Source organism: Ammodytes marinus, assembly GCF_949987685.1.
Source record: "Ammodytes marinus genome assembly, chromosome: 5".
Taxonomy (NCBI): domain Eukaryota; kingdom Metazoa; phylum Chordata; class Actinopteri; order Uranoscopiformes; family Ammodytidae; genus Ammodytes; species Ammodytes marinus.
The window spans coordinates 6121435-6142205 of NC_137234.1; the positions used below are offsets into that span (position 1 = coordinate 6121435).

General features: G+C 41.0%; 1 protein-coding gene across 1 annotated transcript in view; it reads left to right on the plus strand.

Moving 5' to 3' along the window:
- The window catches only part of LOC307250727 (transcription factor SOX-6-like), a 103205-nt gene that overhangs the window by 20641 nt on the left and 61793 nt on the right, over positions 1 to 20771 (plus strand). The window contains exon 3 of the mRNA XM_080027893.1: positions 18898 to 19117. Within this exon, the coding sequence (XP_079884019.1) occupies positions 18899 to 19117 (219 nt within the window). The 5' untranslated portion in view covers position 18898. The remainder of the gene's footprint in view (positions 1 to 18897; positions 19118 to 20771) is intronic.

Sequence of the window (20771 nt, forward strand, 5' to 3'; positions counted from 1 at the left end):
ATGATGATGGTGATTCGGTTTAGTTGCTAGGTTTAGCGAATAGGATCACAGCTCATTTAGCCCCCGAATTTACACTATAGCATGGCATTTATACATATAGGAATGTTCAAATATTTATAAATAGACTGAAATATAATGCTGAACCTACCAAAGTCTCGGTCTTAAATACTGCTGTAAATAGCAGTGAGAAAGACTTTGAGAAAAAAAAAGATTGTGTCCACTTCATGACAGGCCTATTTGCAGTGCTCTGTTCTTCTCACACATGATGGTCGCTGTAATGGCTGTAATTTGCAAAGAGTTTATAAAAAGTGACCAGACAGCAAACGGACATTGGGCTGATTTGTGCTAAGCTAATGAGCTAATAAGATAACGAACTCACTGAGGTTACCTGTTTGGCTTTTTTCCCACATGACAATCTCCCTTTCTCTTTTTCTACTACAGCTGCGTATGTGAACTTCACTGTTTGTAAATGGACAGCGGCTAACATCATTTAGCGTGGCTTCTCAGTGCTTTATGTTAACAGTGTCCTATTATGTCCCCTTGAGCTCGAACATTGACTTAATTGATCCGATTTGTCCACACATACAGTATGAAATGTCCACTTTGGTCTAGAGTGGGACAAAGTGCCTTGCAAGTCTGCAGTGTATAAGAAGGGACTCTCAGCGGTGGGAAAAAAAGGAACGGTGAACTTCGGTGATCCGCCACGGCCTGTACACTTTTCAAGTCAGCGCGTTTTATCTAATGCGGACCAGCTTCCCCTATGCGACACTAAGTACATATGTTGTGTGTGTGTTATGTATTTAGTTGTTTTCCAGCGCTGTGTGTCTGTGTCAATTTATTTGTGTTTGTGCTCCGCATGCATGTTTGTGTTTTGCACACTCACGCCTCATCGACATCCCGTCTGAGGCCCATCTGGTTTGCCTTTTGAAGAGAGAGGCTGCAGCGGGCCGGGGCTTTAAGGCTCGGGCCCGGGCCAAGCGGCGGTTCCTCCCCACTTACACATTAATCCACGGTGCGAGGGCCCGCTGCCAGTAACAGTATAGACCCCGGCCGACCCTCGTGGCTACTTCCCAAACCACCCAAGCTCATAGCCCACTTTCTCTCTTCTATTGCCCTTGAAATGGGGCCTGCTCTAAATATTATCTCCCCCTGCGCTTTATCCCTGCGTTTATCCCTAAGTCGGCACGGAGAAGAAAGGAGCCATGGGGCTGAGTCACTTTTTCCCCTCTTCTTCTGCTCTCTCTCTCCAAAACCACAGGCAGCGGCAGCGGCTTCCTGGAGATGAGCGCTTTTGTCTGTTGTGTGACCGCTGCGGCTTTAGGCAGATCCTCCTCTGGTGAGGTAATGCATCGGGCTAGATGAGGAGGCAGGAGAGAGAGAGCGAGAGAGAGAGAGATACAGAGAGAGAGAAGCTTGAAATGAGGATCTATATATTTTAACCTTTGATTTATCCAGGGAAAATGCTAAAGGGTGCTCTCTTCTTCTTCTTCTTCTGGGGATGTGCATACTTTTTCCAGCAACACATAGAGGACTGCTGCACACATCCACACCTACTTTAGAAGTGGCCAGTGCAACAGCTTATCAACTGGTGCCTGCTGGTCGTCCCCTCTGTGGGTGAGTCTGTGGGTGCCTTGATGAGGGCCTCAGCAGAAGGAGAAAAAAGTATTACTTATTTAGGAAATGATTTTCCCTGGGTGATTGTTTTTTTCCCTACCTGCAAGCATTTTAGTATTAAAGCAATAGTCCGTAACTTTTTCATATAAATGAGTGTCGGTTACATTTAAGCCATTGCCAAACGAGTTGACACAATGTTGATTGCTTAGAAGTAAGCCGGACGTTCAGCAGAAGGTAAAATCCATGCGCGATCACCGAAGGCTTACCTCACGTAGATGCACCGACAGTGCTGTTACTCAGAATAAAAACAGAAGTGTTTTCTTACATGTGTTTCTTTGTAAGGTGGCACTTAAGCTAAAGTGTGTTGCATAGCTTGACATAGGATTATTCACACAGATACACACACAGATGGTGTAAAGGGAGATAACATTTCTCTGTAACATCTACTTGACTTGATTTGAGTGTGAGATAGTAGCAGACCAGATTATCAAAATGATAAGGAGACATTCTGAGGTCATTCGTTCTCTGCCTGACATGAGGCTGTTCCCTTTTATACTGTTCTGAAAGTACAACATTAAATCCACTTCTCACACTGAATTGTTCTTGCTCAAGTATGAAACGTTCTGATGAAAAGAAATGGCAGGCGACTTCAGCGCTGTTGCCGGTGATTCAGAGAAAGGGCATGACACACACACACAAACACACGCACACACACACACACACACACACACACACACACACAACCAAGACCAAGCAGAGGAGTTGGCGGTGGAGGGGAGTGTAGTAAACGGGCAAAATGGCACAACTGAATATTGGAGGAGAACTGGGAAAATGTTGCAGTGACGTGAGCGTAAATGTACTGGCTTGTTAGCTGTGAGCGTTGGTTCGTTTGTGTGACCTACTAGCATGAATGACCATAAACAATTTTGTGCTTTAAAATGACTAAGGCACAAAAACCAAATATGACCTTATCATTTGAAAAGCTGATGCACTTCCATTGGCAAATATATAAGTCTTTCCCAATGCCAGAGACATCACATTTACAGAAACAAGAATTTATGAGTAATTGTTGAACAAATCTTTTGTTGCAACATTTCTAACAACGGATGTCCAAACATTGTCCTAAACGGTTGTGAAAGAAGGATGCTCTGTCTGTCTGTCTTTCCTTTGCTATTCAACAATTTCTCAATATAAGATTAAAACATTCAAGTGTGAAAGGTTTTATGTGATTATACGAAAAAAAGTTTCCATTTCAGCTTTCACAACTGGCAATAAAAAAAAAAAAATTGGACGGACCCAGAGCTTACGTGTATCTGCATGTGAGCACACACTGCTGAGTGTGTATTCAAACACACTTAAAGTCTCTCAACGTGTCTTTAATTCCTATTTTTATCCAGAGCAACTGTTATCTGTTGGACTGTTTTGGCCCTCTGTTGAGAAATGCCACCAAGACTCACTGACAGTCAGGGATAATTGCTTCCTGTTTTTTAACCGCCATGGGTCGATGGAGGTCAGAGGTCAGGGTCAATCTCAGCTGTTGTGCTCTGGGGCTACGAGGAGACACCACCTGGTCTTTGGATCCCACACATTAATCTCTCTGCAAACAATATGCTTTCTTCACCGGTGCATTCTTCAACATGCTCTAGCTGCTTTTCAGAAGGCTTCATTCAACACTTCATTAAAAAAAAACAAGGTTTTAAATTACTTGTGTTTGACTGCAGCGTTGCCTACGTAGGTAGAAAGAAGGGAGATAGCACCACCTCTGCACGAATGTTCCTTCTGCAATGCTGACACCTGTTTCTGAGAGACATGTGGCAGCTTACCATTAGCCAATTGTACTGTTTAAAGGGGGAGTCAGTGATTCTGGAGAATGCTTGTTGTCAGAATCACTTTTTGTCAAAATCAGTGAATATCTCCTCAAGATCCTCTACCTGTCTGTACTGTGTGCGCTGTAAAAAAAACAAAAAAACAAACAAACACCGTAGCTAGCAATCTACCTGTTTAAAGAGCCTAGGTTGTGTATTTTATTTTTTTTTTATTCAGGGCACACAAAGCACGGACAGGTAGCGGAACGTGAGGAGATATTTATTGATTTTGACAAAAAGTGATTTCGACAACGAGCGTTCTCCAGAATCACTGACTCCACCTTTAACTGGCCCTGACTGCAGCTCACTAACCAAACACCAACAACATCACCTCCTCATAATGACAGTATTCTCATTACAGTTAAAATCCTCTTGGCATCTCATTTTAAAAGCTGCCATCAGCCAAAATGAAACTGGACTTAATGGCCACTGATTGCATTCCTACACCGGGCCAAAGCGCTCCTCCATTTTTAGTGATCTGATCGTTTAAGTACACACTAGCATAATTGAGGTCGCTTCCTTGATTAGATTTGCGCCAGCTTTTAACAAAGCTTTGCTCGAACTTAATCCAATGAGCTCCATTGTGGGGAGAGCAGTGGGATGACATCGCTCCTGGTTAGCTTCAAAATCAACCCAGCCGTCGAGCAATTAGAGTCCACACTGATAGAGAGGCTGGATGGCTTTATAAACTAATGACACAATGTTCCTCAAAGCCCACCAGATATCAAGTGGACAATTGAGCTGTAATTCATATCATGAATCACCCCTTCTTTCTTTGTTAACGCGCCAAATTTTCAGAATAGGGTTTGAAATGAAAATTGCTTTTAAATACTATTAAAGGTGGGGTCAGCGCTGCAAAAATCTGGTGTTTAATACACAGCCTAGGCTCTGTAAACGTGGTTTTGCTAGCCACGGAGGCCCCCTTCATTTACATACCAGTTTATAAAGCCTAAACTGCACAGATACAGTATATTACGTATGGATAGCAGATTGTGAGGAGATATTCACTGATTTCGACAACAAGCATTCTGCAGAATAACAGATTCCACATTGAATTAACAATGTTAAAATAAAATTCAAAATGTAAGAAAGGTAATGAAACATAGGGACTGGTTTTTAGTACATTTTCTCATCCAAAGTCTTCATGTAACTTCTATTCTAGCTCTCCTGCAGCGCTTCCAAAGATCTTCCACTTTTGTCCGCTCAGCGAATGCACCCGTTTTAATGCTGCTAGTAGCGTGAAAGGTCAACGTTGTGGATAGAGTATAAAGAAAAATCTAAAATGTTTAGATATTTTTACACAGTTCCGTTGACATTGTGCTCTTCACTTGAGTGTGGCTGCGTCCTCTGGTGACACCTGCACGTCCATGTAATCACAGTTGGACAGTAAAGCTTCTCTTTCTGACCCGTGGCTCTGTGTCACACACTCAATCCCCTAATCTTCTCCCTTTGTTCTCTGTCACCGTCAATTAGTCCTGAACCAGAGGAAAGTGTGTGAGCGAGCCGAGGATACAGTATGCCCCAGGCCGGAGATCTTTAATCACTTACTGCTAGCTTACTGCTGTACACAAGAAGTTGGTTGCTTTTTTTTGGGGTGTGTTTGTAAATTAGATATGAATGTAGTAGTTAATGTAAAGACAACTATGTTGATCATTGATTCATCTCCTTTTGTTTAGTTCCAAAGAAACACACTGCTTGTTTAAAAAAAAGTAAAAAAAAAAAAAAAGTAAATTATAATTTATAGCCTATGTATACAGCCCAAAATCCCAAATAACATTTTCCTCAAGGAGCTACAGGTACGTTTATATGAAAAGATAGTTCAATGACCCAAAAGGCTAATACACAGCTCAGAAAAATCTCAGCTGTTAAAAACTCTGTCAAAAACACACACCCCTGAGACAGGCTTTGTACATGACGTTTATCTTTACGCCACTTTACAGGCATATGTTATAAGACTCGGGCCTAATCGATCTCCCCACCTCCTCCGACCAGATCAGTGTCAAGATTCTCTCTCTCTCTCTCTCTCTCTCTCTCTCTCTCTCTCTCTCTCTCTCTCTCTCTTTCTCCCTCTTCTCTCCGTCCATTCTATGTGTGTGTGTGTAAACCCTCCTCTATTCTTAACAATAGGATTTCACACTCGCTATAAATAGGCCTCAACAAGTCGGAGCTCACCTGTTCAAGCTGTTACTAATCCAGAACTATTTGTATAGTTACCCTTGAGGTTTCAATGATCCGGCCCGTAAGGTGCCAGGGGATGAGCAGGCACGCTGGTATGTGTCGGCGAAGAAAAGGCATAAAAGAGAGACGAAAAAAAACCAACACAAATGATTTTGGACGCACGCCCACACAGCTTGTGAAGGGTCCATTTTGGAAATGAAAAGCTGTTGATTGCGATCACAGAATGTTTTTGCTCCACATTTTCTAATGTTAATGTTCTTTATTGAAATCTCATCATTCAGCTTTTGGCAGGTCAGACAGATTAGGTATTTGTTCACATCTATAGCACACTGATACATAAAAAGAGTATATATACACACAGTCTTATCTGGGCCCTGTGTGTTTACAGGCGATTGTTGACAGTAGCTGATATGCGGTGGCGGTGTGCGATAAATGCACTTTGATTTACAGGGGGTAACAAAGCTGCAAAGTGCGTGTTCGAGAGGGCAAGCAGCTCCGGAGTATGTTTGTTAAAGCTTTTTGGATGAGGCTCCCAAATGCCTGGCACCTTTTCAAAATGCCGGATCGCACGCCGTTGCCAATTTGTCATCACCGAAAGATACGTGTTTAGATCTGCAGTCAAAAAGTGCTGTGTACATGCAATCGCCGAAGGAAAAAAAATATATATATATACAAATGCAAATGATTTATCATCTGTCTTCAATTGATTTAACCTATGGAGTCTTACTCAATAATTAATGTCTATTGGCATATGACCCTATCCGCCATACAGCAAACGGCATGTCTCATAACTATGTATGAGATCTTGTAGTCAGCTTATATATGGCTGAAAGGCCCAGGGACAAGCATCGGGTCTTAATAAATCAGGCATATCTAATGAACCTCCTAATTGTGATTTACAGCCTGCAAGCTCAGTGCTGCGATGGAGAGAAAGAGATGGCTGAAGAGAGAGAGAGAGAGAAAGATGGCTGGAAGGAGAGAGAGAGAGAGAGAGAGAGAGAGAGAGAGAGAGAGAGAGAGAGAGAGAGAGAGAGAGAGAGAGAGAGAGAGAGAGAGAGAGGGTCAGAGGAGAGTATTCTGTTAAGCACCGGGCAAAAAAAAGAAACAGCTTTATTGAATATGCTGCTCCCTTCCAGCAACTGTGAAATTCTTGCGTGGGTCTCATGAGTCGTTTGTCGAGATATGATACTTAATGTGATAAAAATCAGAACAGCTGGACGAGGACCCGTTACGCTCACAGTCCAGCCAAACGACGGAGAGAAACAGTGCTGATATTTATACATTCACTTACAGTCTGAATCTACTTCCTTTCTTTTTTCTAATATATAATAGTCACTTATTGCATGTGGTGGTGATTGCTTTTTCAGTGGAAGCAGAACAGTGGCGTATACGTGCCTTTGTATTGGCTGTTGTTAATGTCTCAGTTTCTGTTTGCGGCGCTCTATTTTGGTTGCCATCCCTATTCCATTCTTCCCCAATTTATTCCAGCCTAACTGAAAACATGTGGCGAGTTGCTTCGGTGCCAGGATATTTTTCTCATTAAAGTCCTATCAACATCTGGCCGTTCAGGACAACAAATGTAAAAAAAAAAAAAAAATGTTTTTATGAACTGTACAATTGAATCACTGCTGTTTCTAAATGCCACAGTGTTATTTAAATTGGTGGAACTGAAGCAGCGAAAATAGAAACATTCATTGATATAAAAGGTTTATTGCCTGATGCACAAAATGCCAAACTTTCCACGCTTTGACGTCAGTCTTGTTGGACTGAACAAACCCCACCTGCGTCTCAAATATTTGCCCTGATTCGAAGGCTTAAGTCCATGTGAAAGGCGGCTGCTATGATTGGCTAGATTAACACCCTACATGGTTTGAAGTGAGGCCCTGTGCGTCCTGAACAATGTATATTCGGTGTGTGGCCGCTAAAAGGACAATGGATAGCCTGTGCAGTATAGAGAGAGTCTTACCTATAGCAGCACACACTCACACCTCTACACACTCAAGAATGTGAGCATGCGCACGTGAACATATGTTTTTACAAACTCTTGCTTATGTTCATATTGAGAGAGTGACTTATTCACTTCCCTGGTTCGTTTGATTTTTTTCCAGTTTGGATTCAACAGCCTGTTTATTTAATATAGGCCACTCCTGCATGGTATCAGGCTTATCTTATCTTCACTTAATTAAATAACAGTATAGATCATTATTATCAGACTAGCATAGAGGAGATAAGTGGCTGGCGTTTTTTTTTTGTCTATTTGATGTTTTAGATACTGTAGATTACAAAAATAATCTAGTTCTGATTTTTTTTTTAATGATTTGCTCATTTGCCTTAATACCAAATAGCAGTGACATTTAAATAAGTTTAAAATGTCCAAGTGCGCTCACCTCTTCAGCAAAGCAGGATGGAAAGAAGTGACATTCTGTAAAGTTAAACAACACACCATTTACATCTGTCATAGATATACTGTATGTACGGTAACTTGTTGTAAAAATGTGTATAGTATATATCTTAGAAATCATATCATTCTGAGTTCCATTCCTCAGATTGTACAAGTATTCAAACATCGTCCTGCGCTTTTATTGAATTTAAGAATTTAACTTGCACTCAGCCTAACACCATCTGGATGAGATTGTCACATGAAGGGCTGATGTGATGAAAAATGAAAGCTAGATAGATTCCTGCACATCTTCAAATCTTTCTCTGGATATGTGACTTATAAACTGTTAAAATGATAATAAATGAAATCCTGTGTTCTGGGCACAGATGACTTGCTGGAACCATCTGTACAGATTACACATTCAGTGCCGTCAATAATTAAATGGAAATATGTTGTATTTTTGACCAACCCCGAAGTAGCATGCCTCTGAATAATGCAATCCATTTTACGATAACAAAGCTGAGGAAATCCTCAAAACTCTTAGATAGGGAACAAAGCTCATTGTCAGCGGATAGAGAGGCCACAGGGATTACAATGGGGGCATCCAGTGAAACAACTTGTCACTCCTAATCTGGGATTAGCAGTTTTCGCGCCTCCTGGGCACTCTAAAAGCCACCTGTTAGGACGCTCCTGCGGATGATGTTAAACTCTAGAGCTCCTTGTTTGATGCTAATTCTCTTGTTATCATCAACATTTTATAAAATACTTAGTTTTTCCATTTTTTCGAGGACAATCTGACATTGAAATCTGTTCATAAAAGTAGTTCACTAATCTACTATTCATTTGAATCTGCTAAAATAAAAAAGCATTTATTCGTAAATTCAGTCTTTCTGGTTCTTTTGTCAGGATTTGTGGTCCACCATGTCTCAGTATCTTCTGTCCCTGTGTGTATGCGACAGTGCCACCCAGACATTTTTGAACTCTTAACATTGCTAGGGTTTTTTTATTGTAATTAAGAACATGTGCACGGTCTATGATGCCTTTGCTTTTTATTGTCTGTGACGCCAAATCAACAACTGAAACTAATTAAGATGAAGCGTAATTGTTCTCCACTTTTGTGTTTTCGAGGGGTTTTGTCCCTCTGTGCCGTCATGTCGTCTCAGATCAGCATTTTTCTGAATTATAAATGCAGAAGCAGTAAATTAACAACATTGAGAAACCGTAAAAAGGGACGTCTGATGATTGTTCTTGCTGCGGTGAGACCCCCGAGTCCTGTAATGACTTATTGAAGCTCACTTTGTTTCTGCTGCTAGCCTCAGGGCTAATGTAATCACTCTGAAAAATGTGTGAGGGCAGCTGTCGTTTCACCACAGACTTCCATCAGGACTTTCTCCTGTTGACGTCAACCCCCTGAATACACTTCACTGCCCTTTGGAAGATTAACCCCACTTTGATTGTTAAATCTTCTTAAGTTTTTGATCATATTTGCATTGTTTTGGCTGCTCTATAAAATATCCAGTTGCATCTTCTTTTTGGCCTAGTCAGGCCAAATATTGGCCAAATGTTTTGGCCTTGTCAGGCCAAATTGAGTGACATATTTTCCTACAGTTTAATGATCATTAAAATAACAGTTAATGTATTTCTTCCTATGGTTCATCCATAGTTCATCTACATTCTTAAATTAATAGGATTTCCTCTTGTTTACGGCTTCTGCAAACTATAAAGAGAGGCTGATGCACAACAAGGCTTAAAACTTGTGTAACAAGCTTATTAGGGCATCACAGTGGCATTATGTCCATCCTGTAAGCGGTCAAAGGTAACCAATGGGATGATAAGGATAGCGATTTGACGTACGAGACTGGTGGCTAGCTGCTGCATCCGATCCTGCTGATAAACAACAAATTACCTGCTGTAAGGTGTTTGTCCAATGGCAAACCCAATGCGCTTTAAGATGATAAAGATTAGGGGTTAAAACTGGTGAGGAGAAAGAGAGATGATTGAGGGAAGGATAGCAGGAGCAGTTTCCGTGCCGAGATTGTAATGAATAAAGAGAATGCATCAAAACCGACATTGACTGTTTATAGGCATTTACATCACTGTCTCTTCTTTAGATATCTTACCTGTAACATATTTTAGTACCTAATAATGTATAATGGCTCTTTATCCTCACAAAGTCAATTATTTAATTCAGCAGTTGTTCAGACCCTCCTTATGAAACTGCATAGCACATCAATTACAACAATAAGTGTCATCAGTTATATTTATCAGAAAAGTGTTGTTTTTTTGTTTGAGGCAACACTTTGTACTGGCTTTAATGTATTCGATAACATCACAGTATCAGTAATGCCTTGTTTTGGAACAGATCTTGGCTGGTTTTGCTTTGTGTGCAACATGTCGTCTTTTGGGGTCCCTCAGGGTTCTAGTCTGGGTCCTCTTCTTTTCTTACCTGTTATTGTTTTGTGCCTGTTTTCGGCCTACGTTCTACCGGTGGTTCAAGTAAATTTAAATTGCAATTTTTCTTCTAAATGTAATGCTGAGGATTTATTGACATATCTGCCAAAAATCTATCAGAGCTCTCCACCAGAAACCTCTCAAACACACGTCAAGTCTTTGATATTTGGTTATATTATGAGATTTACTGCTGATCAAACTAAAGAGACCTTAGGAAAACAAGCAAAACGAGAGGATGTCAAACAGGCTACACATAGTTTTTAATATCCAACAGAACGTTCAGGTTTCATAGAATATCTAATTATTTAAATTTCCAGTAACTGCCAACATATATAAAGAAACCAAGGTTCTGCTTTTATTATTTATTTACAATACTAGTCTATGTATGAGTTTGAATAACAGGCTTGATAAAGTAATTACTTTAGATTTTTCTGTTTATATGATGGCATAGCTACCTCGACAATATGGCCGCCTACTTGAAGGATTAAGGGGTAAAATATTTACACTGACCAGGTCTTCTAACTACCGTGGACGGGAGGTAGCAGAGACAAACAGTCCTTTTGAGCCGCCGAGTGTTGACTTTGGTCTTCAATGGTTTTCTTCAATGGTTTACTCTGTGTCGTTGCCATGAAGTAGATAAATGTATATGTGTATACTGTATTTGTGTTAGCTAGGGGTGTGTTCGCGTGCCAGGAAAAATAACAAGCACAAGGGAGGGTGTTGGTCAATACGGCCACTTCTGGATTTCTTGGGGTCTGCGGTTTTGGTCCGGGTCCCTGAACACAGAGACCCGGCATAGTGGTGTGTGTTTACGCCCCACTGGACAAGCGATGCATTCATCATATTTTGAGTGTTCCATCATAGGCTTTGATTAAGATTTTCCATCGGCAGGTCTAATGGAGACATCAAACCCCATGTTTGCTCCAGGTGTCCCATCTGATGAGAGAAAGAAAATCCTTTAATTGCAATGTTTGTGAATATTGAAAACTTTGGATGAAGTGAATTTCTCTCCATTTTTTTCCATGCCTGGAGTAGATAGGGAATATGTTTTGGCAATTTTATGTATTTGAAGAGATTTATTTCAAAACCCAAAAATGTACCGTTAGAAATAACAGCCTGCAGTAAAATTGGTATTTCTTTTGAATTGAGTTTGCAGAAAACATTCCTATTTAATGATCTGCATGATTTCCATCGGGTCTTCTGTCCAGTAAGATAATCAATCTTGTTCTTTAGTTTTTTTTTGATGATTGTTGAACCGTTTTACAGCTTTACCTTTCATATAACCTTAGGCATTTCCTGAACTGTTATTCTGAACGAGACTGATGCCAGCATCACCGAACTGAATACTAAAGAATATCAATGTACCTGATAGCTCGGCCAATAACTAATCAACTAATAACCACCATTCTTCAGTGGCATCTTCCTGTGGGATCTGACTGTACCACTGATCTACTGATTGACATGTTTGTATTGGTGGATGATCTTTGTCTCATCAATGATGGTAACCATTAGGAGTGGGAGAAACTGAATAATATCACGTTCATGGTATGTTTAACTTTAAATACTTTTTAATATATTTCAACTTTTTGGAAATAAAACCAGAAACATTTTAGAGATAAAGTATTAACCAAATGTACATGTCTGTTCATAAATAACCCAGACAGATATCTTCATCAACATCCTTAAACAAAAGCTATTAAAGCCTTTAAATATACCAACATGACTATTTGTGCTTATATAAATGCCCCAAAAGTTCTTCTGTTTACTCCAAACAAAGTAGTGAAGGTGTTTGTCATAACATCACTCTAGAGAGTAAAAAGACATTCATTTATGAAACCTGAGCCTTGTTGTTGCTGTCGGCTGCCTGAGGACAACATGCGTAATTGTTTTTGTCGTGGTTTTAAGAGAAGTAGAATTGATTCTCTGTATAGAGGCAAATGATATCATATGACTTGGCATAGCTAACTGCTATGTCCAACAGGCCAGCTGCAATATATTCTTACTTCGTTTTAGAAGAAAAATCAGGAGTTCACTCTGTACCTTGCCTGAACGCCCAGTGCCTTGTGGTAGTAAATATTTTCTAACGAGGTAAATACTGCGCATAGAGCTCTTCAGTGTCACACAATCGCTACTGTTTACCTGAGAATCGTGAAAGGATTTGGTTGTGATGGCTGATTTATGTAAACGTTTTTTTTCTGACCGGAGCATCGCGCACGACATCCGCCTTCTGCTCACCTCCCTTCATTGTTTCACTTAAGTCATGAAAAGTTCAGAAAATACCTGCAGTCACATGCGATAAGCACCTGCAGCTTGTGAAACAGAGCAGCTTCTTGTTGGCCCTGCTGCCTTCAGGGCTACAGAGACGCTCCTCACACTGAAATCCATGGAATCTTTTAGAAAACAAAAACTGCTTTTCTTGCTATTGGGGCTGTGATGGAATTGGCTGGCTTTGGGGGTTAAACGGCGATGCTATTGAATGTTTCTATTTTGGGCGAAAAGAGCCGGGACGAGGGAATCTCTGGGAGAAAACAGGGCAGTGTGTGTGTGTGTGTTCACATTCCACATGTCTGACCTATGACAGTGCCCTCTGTTTGCTGCGCTCTGCGATGATCTAATGAGAGTCCAGACAGACGCAAGATTTAGGAGCTTTGGAGAGCCGTTCTCATACAAGGGCAATTCTCTAAAATGCTTTTTTTTTTCATTTATTTATCCAGGGAAAGTAACTGAGCTCTTATTTAGCGACGCCCTGCTACTCATTCACACCTGGGAGTTGCCCCGTGCAACCACTGACTTTTACTGATGACCACCAAACACCTTCAATTCAGCAATTAGGCTTGAAAGAAGAAGGAGGCCCCATTGAGGAGGCAAGGGGTCTAATGAGTGACTCTTATCAAGTTGCATTATGGGAATTGTAGGATCCAACATTTTTTAAGACACTCAAGCGACCAATATCCAGGATATTGTGTTCACTGGTGCATTACGCTTTTTGGTCTCTTGCAATTGTATTAGGCCTAACTTGATGAGTTGTACTCAAACAAGGTATCCGGGACCATGGCAACACAAAGCCAGAAACACAAGCCCTCTGATGTTAACACAGGTTGTAAACAAACGCCTACAAGTCTGTCAGACTTATTTGGAAAAGAAAACAAGGGCATGGCATGACCTATAGTCTGCCTTTTGCCTTGAAAATGTTCTTCCGTAATATGGGATTAGTGCCAGCATTATGAACTTTCTGTTTTACTTCCATTTACAGTGATCTTTTCTATGGCTTAACTATCTGACTCGTTGGTTATTTCCCATCTCTAACGATACAAATATAAATGTATTCAAATTGTTTAAATCATGAAAAAATTCAAATAAATAAATAACATTTAAGATATATGAAAACCATACGGATCCATTCAGTGCCCTGCTCAATTGTTGCTCGCAATTGTTGTAGGATACTATTGCAAGGATACCGCCAGTCCTCCTGTCACGTTTCCAGCGATTTAGCTTGTGTTGCTACAGTTCCTTGTTGCTAATACAGAGAACCTCTGTCTTTCTATCTAAACCCTCTTGTTTGGGACTGTCCAACAGACAAACAATTCCAAGGAAAGTCCTCAGTGTTCTCTTTCCTTGTTCTTTTCTTTGGTATTTCCCTCACTTCCTCAGTTCTATCCAGCTGGGACGACTGGAGATTTTACACCCAATTGGTTGAGTCGGAGGCCTTTGTCGGAGGAGCCCTTCTCTCTCTCTCTCTCGCTCCACAAGTGGCAGAAGGGACCTATGGGTTGTGAATGGAGCTTTGTGTAGTGTTTTTCTAAGAGGGGGCCCTCTCTTTCTCCCGCTCTCATCTGTCACAGGTCCCTCTCTGCGTCCACGCTCCACAATGCCCGATTGTTTCTGCCAAGTCGCCAGGTTCCAGGCCCAGATCCGAACAAACGCTTTCCTGCCAAATTCCGACCCCGGTTTTTTCGTTTTTCTATTCCCACTCACACAAAGGGATTTCTAAGTTACTGTCCACATTTAAATGGGGTCTTAGCGATAGCTGTCCACCACCACCAACCGTTTGTTTGTTGAATGTGTCCCAGAGCTAAAGGCTGTAAGAATGTCCATAGGCAACAACACAGGAGGGAAGGAGATTAAACCAAAATGCTCAAAGAGAAGAGTAAGGAGTATTGCTGAGTGTATACCTTAATTGTGAGTGTTAGTTACATTAGGTTATCAGCATGTTCTAGTGTTCAACAGTGTACTAGTCTTATGTCAACCCCTTCTCATGGGCGGATATCTCAACCTGACTTCATATTCATAGAAAAACTCGAAACATTACAATTCTTCACTCAACAGTGTGTTCTCTGTTTAGTTTTCAATCAGGCAATCTCACCAGTATCACTTTCAGATATGTATCTTAGGCGGAAAGAGTGGATATTTTTTCCAGACTTCTGACAATATGAAAAGGCTTAGAAAGAGAGAGAGAGAGAGAGAGAGAGAGAGAGAGAGAGAGAGAGAGAGAGAGAGAGAGCCTCAAGGCAAAGTGTATGAAAAATGAATTTTCTTTTTCAGCCACCAGCGTGTAACATTATGGTCACATTACCGTTTCCTGAAAGGGACTCCAGCCCGATGCAGCCAAACTCATTCTTTTGTTGGTCTCCGGGGAGAAGGTTGCTCCTTCAGCTGAAATCACTCAATTTTCTTTCTGTGTCTCTCAGTTGGGGAAGAACCTGATATTGCCAGGCGTAAGTGCTGTGGTAAAAAAGAAAATAAAACACACACACACACACACAAACACACACACAAACACACACACACACACACACACACACACACACACACACACACACACACACACACACACACACACACACACACACAAACACATCTCCAACATGTTTTTAATTTTCCAGACATTTTGACAAACACATGGCTTTTTCCCATTTAACGCCCAGCCATCTTTTGAGTGCAGTGTTGAAATCTCTTGTAGCTCATTCACTCACTCCATAAACTGGCAGACCTTAACCTTTGGCATGTTAGTTAAACAACAGAGTCATCTAAACACTAGCAGTGTGTGTGTGATTCTTGTCTGATGATGAATACACTGTTTTTTTTTCGCTCCCTGACCAATCACAAAAGGCCTTGCGGCATTGCTTACCAACAAAACCCTTTACTGTTGCCTAATGAAACCATATCAGTGGCAGCAGCACAGTTATGAGGGCTGGGCATTCCTGACCATATGAGACACCGGTTCCAAGAAACTAAAGTCTTATACGCTTCCCCCATAAACACACAGCACCAGCAATATTGTCAGCTAAATATAGGCTCTCTGCTTTCTGCCTTCTCCCCAACCACCATCGCTCTCTCATCGCCCTAGTGTGGATTGCAGGAGCTGATCGTTGGATTAGGGAATGGCTGTTTGTTGGTTGTTTGGGGGGTCTTATATAATCTCCTGTGCTCATATACCGCTGTGTAAAACGAAAAAATTGAAATCGAAACCTCTCAGACTGACTGCTTTGTGCTTTCACTATTAGTATCAGTGAAATCATGATGTGGGTGGAGCTATGCAACCAGTGGAAAGTTGTAAACGAATTAAAAACATTTAAAAAAGTACCAATGATTGGACAGTCAAACTTAGACTTCACCTAGAGAGATCAGGAAAAATACTGACGTTTTTTGTTCAAAACATACTCAACAATTAAAAGCATACAATCACTCAAACCTGTTATTTAACAAGGAGCTGCTTGTGGCTATGTGACATATTTTTCCGTGTTTTTCCTATTCAAAAGACACTGGAAACTTCACATTTCGGTTAAGCACAAGTCTAGATACCATTCTCCACCGCGTTAAGCTGCAAAGTGCTTTTTGGTGAGCACCAAACCCTGACAGACATACGTGGCTCTTTAGCGGCTAAATGTTGGTAGTTGGTATTTTTGTCTGATTGTCTTTTGGTGCGTACAGGACTTTTTTGACATTTCAAGCTCTCTGTTGCGAGAGAGAGAGAGAGAGAGAGAGAGAGAGAGAGAGAGAGAGAGAGAGAGAGAGAACCAAATCAGTGAAGTATGGTGATGCTTATCTGTAGGTGTACCCTTTCACATACAGGTAGTGATTGGATCTAGTGTTGATATAAAGACGATTTGATTAAAGCAACTTGAAGTATTTAGATTTCCCTCTCATCTGGGCGAGTTTACAGTGAGGTAATGGTAGGACAATTTTCAATTTCCTGAAGCATGAATTAGAGAAATTACTTCGAATTGCTTTTGGTAAAATTAGAGTAAATCACAGAGTATCGCAAGTTAATCTCCTTTAACTGCAGTGGAAGGTGATGTCGTTATAATGGCGGACTATTAATGGTTCCTCCGAACATCTTTGGGGGTCATAGTTGAGTGGGTGTCAGTTGTCATGCCCCCGACACTTACCCACACCCTTCCCTCTGATTCAACCTGCATAACACAGTCAGTGGAATCTGCAAATCTGACACAGGTTGTAAAAGACGACATGCGCCAAATGCCATGACCCTAAGACTTATTTAACAGCCTTTTGCAACCCACATGGAATGGAGATCTTGACGCACTGCAACTTGGCATATACTGTGCTATTGATGGTTATAGTGGCGTCCTTAACAGTTATAGAGCACACCGTTCTCTCTCACATACACACAGTTTGAAACAATGCTGGATTTGATTTTACTGCTTTATTCATGTTATTTTTATTTTATTTATTTTACACATGTTCTCCATTGTTTTTGACAAAGTATTTATGTAAATATTTAATGTCTAATTATTATTATTTTTTTTTTTATACATCTTTTGTGTGGAGCCCAGGATGGAATAGTTGTTACTACGGTAATAGCTAATGGGGGATCCTTCATAAAATAAAATCAATTAAATCTTTACTCTTTATCAACCTGTCCTCGGTAAATAATGTCTTTTCACATTATGCTGCGTCTCCACTCTGGGGCCTCGCTCTCTCCCTTCAAACGTTTGACTGAGGGTCAGATTTACGTGTAAGGGCACCCAGGAGGCTGCATATTTCACTGATGGACAACCTGCTGTGATTTACCGAGCGCTCATACTGAAGAAGTAGCAATCTGTTTTACCTCATAGAAGTTATATGCATATGTGCGTGTGTGTGTGTGTGTGTGTGTGTGTGTGTGTGTGTGTGTGTGCGCGTGTGTTTGTTTGTGTGGAGAGTGGGCGCAAACTGAATCAGAGCAAAAAACTATTTGTAACAGGCCAACGCTTTTTCTGATGAAATTTGCATCATCAGTTATCACATAGCAATTATTGTGCTTCTATGGAATTGTTTGCGTGTGTTTGTGTGTGTGTGTGTGTGTGTGTGTGTGTGTTGGTTTATAATTAAATACAAGGGCCAATTAGCGGAATAAGGGCAGAACCTTGTAAAAGTGTAAAGTGAGATTGTGATCCGATTTTAAATAAGAGTTTAGGGCCCAGATTAGGTTACAAAAGAGGGGGTTTAAGAGAGTAAATGTGGTCAATAAAAATCATCATAACTGTGGTGCAACAAAGGGAAGTCATTACAGTAAATGATGTATTAGCCTAATGACTCTCCCTCCCGGCCCCAGGCGCATATATGAGGAAACAGAGAGAGTTGTTTCCTTTGAAAGTCAGTAGCACAGCTTCTGATTTCTTTTACCAGTGCCGAGGTGATGAGAGGCCTTGATGCTGCTTAATAGATTAATAGATTATCCCCACGGATGTATGTGCTTAATGTGTGTGTGTGTGTGTGTGTGTGTGTGTGTGTGTGTGTGTGTGTGTGTGTGTGTGTGTGTCTGTGTGTGAAGAACATTCAGCATGAATGTGGTGCAGTATTTATAAGTTGCTCAGAATGATTGTGTCCCCAAAAAAAAAAAAAAAAAAAAAATTATACAAAAAAAGACAGAAGTATGATATGCACTTTGAATTGCTTGTGTGGGGAGTAAGCTGTAATTAAGTCTTAAGCGTTCATCTGTCTGCATTTTAAATGAAGCTGTGGTTCTGAATGTACTATTTAAATGCATGGTTCTTCTGTGTCTACTATGGTTTTGGCTTTGTATGGCTTTTGTGTAGCATTTGTTTTATTTTGTTGTTGTTATACTATTGTATTGTTTGATTTACAATAAGCCAGAGGGAGCAAGAGAAAATGGATTGAACAGTGCACATTACTAAGGGACAAAATGTATCTAAATGTTTATAGCTTAATACATACATAGATATACATTTCAATTAATTTATCAGAAAATACAAAATAATAATACTAATTTTCTCTTTTATTATTTTTGATAATTAAGTATATATTTACAGTAAAAATTTGATTAATTCAAGTTACATTAAACAAAAGAACCATCGTAAGATTAAGAACCATTTTTGTTGGGGTGTTCTGAAACAACCTCACCAATCCATGGTTGTTCTAACACCCCTATCCTCTTGTCCTTGACAGAATGATGTCTTCCATGAGAGCGACGCCTCCCTTCCATCCCCTCTCGGAGGAAGAGGAAGCCATGGGTCAGGACAGCGTGGCCTGGGCCAGTGACAAGCGCGAGGGCCTAAAGGAGCCTCGGTCCCCCTCCCCTCATGACACACCCCACCCCGACCAGCTGCAGCCAATCAGGGACAAGCTGACAGAGGCCGAGTGGGACAACGCCCCGCCCACTGCCATGGTGAGAGAGACTGAGTGAATTACGAACAGAGCTGAGAAATTGACCATATCTTATCTTGAGATATGTTGCCATAACTCAGATCCATAAAACAAAATGTGGCCGGTGTGTGTACAGCGAACACACTCGGGGGCACACACGACTCATAAAACACTCATGAAATACATGCCGGAGTACACAGGGTGTGCAAATTCTCATGCATAATAATGATGATTGTGCACAATTGAAATGCACGTACACGGAAAAAGCATGTATACACACAGGTGCGCGCGTACACACACACACACACGCTTGCACGCACGCACTCACACTCACACTCACACTCACACTGACACTCACACTCACACTCACACTCACACTCACACTCACACTCACACTCACACTCACACTCACACACACAGGCACCCCAGTGGTCTCCTCTGGTCTGTGTGCTGCAGGCAGTGCTGTAGGCAGCCCAGTGAGGGTTCTCCTCTAGGGAGTTATAGCCCTTGGTTCTTCTTATCTCCACAGTCTGTTTTGTGTGTGTGTGTGTGTGTGTGTGTGTGTGTTTGTGTGTGTGTGTGTGTGTGTGTGTGTGTGTTTGTGTGTGTGTTTGTGTGTGTGTGTGTGTGTGTGTGTGTGTGTGTGTGTGTGTGTGTGTGTGTGTGTGTGTGTGTGTGTGTGTGTGTGTGTGTGTGTGTGTGTGTGTGTGTGTGTGTGTGTGTGTGTGTGTGTGTGTGTGTGTGTGTGTGTGTGTGTGTGTGTGTGTGTGTGTGTGTGTGCTGAGGTGTTAGTTACTTGGCTTCAGGTTGTGTTGGTCCCTAATGGAAGAAGAGGCCTCCAGTGTTTGACTTCAGCCTCTGAGGAAAGTGGAAAGTTCTGAGATTAAAGTTTCCTTAAGTATCCGTGTTGTGTCAGAATACATGTAATACATCCCAGACAAAAGTCCTACTGATCTTTTTTGAAAGATTTCTTACTGAAAAAAGAATAATATTGACTTGAAATCCATATCCAAATATATTTACCATGCTCTGTGCCCAATAAAAACTCTAAAGATACTTAAATGTTCATCTTTTTTTTAAAAACCTCTAAGTTTGTATCAGTGTCAGGGCCTGAAGACCAAAATATTCCTGAAGGCTTGAAGCAGGCCCACATATCTTTTTTTCTCTTTTCTATTTCACCCTGTTTTTTGTTCTTGTCACAAAGAGCACATTCCCAAATGGGACGTCTCTCCCCACGGGTAACCACGGGAGACTAGATAGGAACCTAGAAAGGAGAGGTAGTTTTTGGCCACGGCTTGAAACAGTAGAACATTCAGAAAGTTGGCAAGTGAGTAAGAAAAACCATCAAATAAATCCTAACTTCCTCGTACATTTTTCTGCCATTGTGAAAGATGTATGTAACCATCATCTTCATTAGCTTTTGATATGTTTAGTCAAATATTTCAGTTTTACTTTAAAGCTCAATGCTTTAGTATTGAGTAGCAGACCAGATTGGGGATCAGTGCCTTGCTCAATCCAATACAACATAAAAAATCTCACAGAACTAGCCACAGGCGTGCATTGTCTGCTTCAGGGACCGTCCGAATGTTTTTGACCTTTTGGGTTTAACAATATGATCTGACCATTAGGGATCCTTCCTGTTCGCACCACTCGGCTTGTATAACACAGAGCGCTGA